Source organism: Aureococcus anophagefferens (assembly GCF_000186865.1).
Source record: "Aureococcus anophagefferens unplaced genomic scaffold AURANscaffold_17, whole genome shotgun sequence".
NCBI lineage: Eukaryota > Pelagophyceae > Pelagomonadales > Pelagomonadaceae > Aureococcus > Aureococcus anophagefferens.
In genome coordinates this window covers 152,032-153,774 of record NW_008705577.1, presented here as the reverse complement: position 1 = coordinate 153,774, position 1,743 = coordinate 152,032, and the positions used below count along the sequence as shown (strand labels likewise).

The 1,743-nt window shown below is 67.2% G+C and overlaps 1 protein-coding gene across 1 annotated transcript; it reads left to right on the top strand.

Annotated features, from left to right (window-relative positions):
- Positions 1-38: 38 nt before the first annotated feature.
- On the top strand, positions 39-524 carry AURANDRAFT_65793 (hypothetical protein; the record flags this gene model as incomplete). Its single annotated transcript, XM_009040951.1, has 1 exon — positions 39-524. One exon carries the CDS (start codon positions 39-41, stop codon positions 522-524), a length of 486 nt encoding a protein of 161 aa, XP_009039199.1.
- Between the last annotated feature and the right edge of the window lie 1,219 nt (positions 525-1,743).

The window sequence follows — 1,743 nt, the reverse complement described above, 5'->3', positions numbered from 1 at the left end:
TGGCGGGCTTCGGCGCGATCACGCTCAAGCTCAAGGAGATGTACCAGATGATCACGCTCGGCGGCGACGCGGAGCTCGAGCTCGTCGACTCCCTCGACCCCTTCTCCGAGGGCATCGTCTTCTCCGTGCGCCCGCCGAAGAAGTCCTGGAAGAACATCGCGAACCTCTCGGGCGGCGAGAAGACGCTCTCGAGCCTCGCGCTCGTCTTCGCGCTCCACCACTACAAGCCCACGCCCCTCTACGTCATGGACGAGATCGACGCGGCCCTCGACTACAAGAACGTGTCCATCATCGCCAACTACATCAAGGACCGCTGCCGGTCCGCGCAGTTCGTCATCATCTCGCTCCGGAACAACATGTTCGAGCTCGCGGACCGCCTCACGGGCGTCTACAAGACGCACAACGTCACCAAGACCATCACCATCAGCCCCGACGCCTTCGCCGCGACGCTCGCCCAGGCCCGGGCGCCCGCGGCGCCCTCGCCGCTCCGCGACGCGACGAACGCCGCGGTCCCCGCGGCGTGAGGGCGGCGCCCCACCAAGCACAAGATACAAGCACACCCACGTCCCCCCGCCCCCGCCCCGTCGTATAATGCGGGCTCGCCCCGACGAACGACCGACGGCGCGCGGCGGGCACATCCGGGGTTACATTCTGGAGCCGCGCGCGCGCGGTCACGGCGACGCCGCCGCGTCGACGTCGATGGACTCGAGCCGCGTGCCCCCGTCGCGGCCCTCCTTCGCGGCCTGCATCATCTCCCGGAGCTTCGCCTCCTCCGCTCGCCTCTCGGCCCGCGACAGCGTCCGCATGCAGGGGTCGTCGTTGATGTTCGGCGGCTCCGCCGTCGGCGGCGCCTTGTCGAAGTCGGGCAGCTCCGTGACCTCGTCGGCCGTCGCCGACGCGGCCTCGGCGAGGAGCGCGTCGGCCTTGGCCGTGCCGGGCGTCGACGGGCCGCTCGATGAGTTCGGCATGCTGTGATGGTGCAGCTAGGGAAACTTTGTGTGCGAAGCGCGCTTCGTGAGGTAAAAGAGCTGCGAGTCGAGCTGGGCCGGCCGACGCGATGTCCAGATCCAGCAGACCCTCGGTGCTCTTCCCGGAGGAATGGGGTCCGCAGCATCACGACGGCGACGCCGCGTGGTGGGAGACGACAGAATATGCCCAACTCTCGCTCGAGTCTGCTGAGATCGGCATGATCGCGACGAGGCTCCGCCAGACATGCCCTTCGGCGCGGCTCGCGCGCGTTTGGCGCGTGATGAATCGCCTGCAGTGGAAGAACTATCGCGACTGCCGCCACGATATCAAGCGCCGCAATGAAGGAGACGCGAACGAAATGCTACTATTTCATGGCACGGGCCGGACGCGCGCTTCCGCCGTCCTGGACGATCCGAACGGCCTGGACCCTCGCCACAGCCAGGGCGGCGGGTTCTACGGACGCGGCGTCGGTGGCGGCGCCCCGCTTGAGTACTCTGCCTGAGCGATGATCGTAGGTGTACCTGAGCGAGCGGCCTGACTACCAAATTGGCGGGCGCTACGCCCACGTGTTTGAAAACGGAATCGCGGAGCTGCTGGTGGTCAAAGCGGCGCTGGGCACGCAGCAGGAGTTTGGTTTTCACGTCGACGCGGAGACGAAAAGCATGACTTTACCCGGACTTCGAAGCGGCTTCCAGCGATTCGACAGCGTCCGCGCTGGGCCGCACCGGCCGCATCGATCCGGCGTGGGCGAGAGCGGGCTGAACGCGTCCGTAA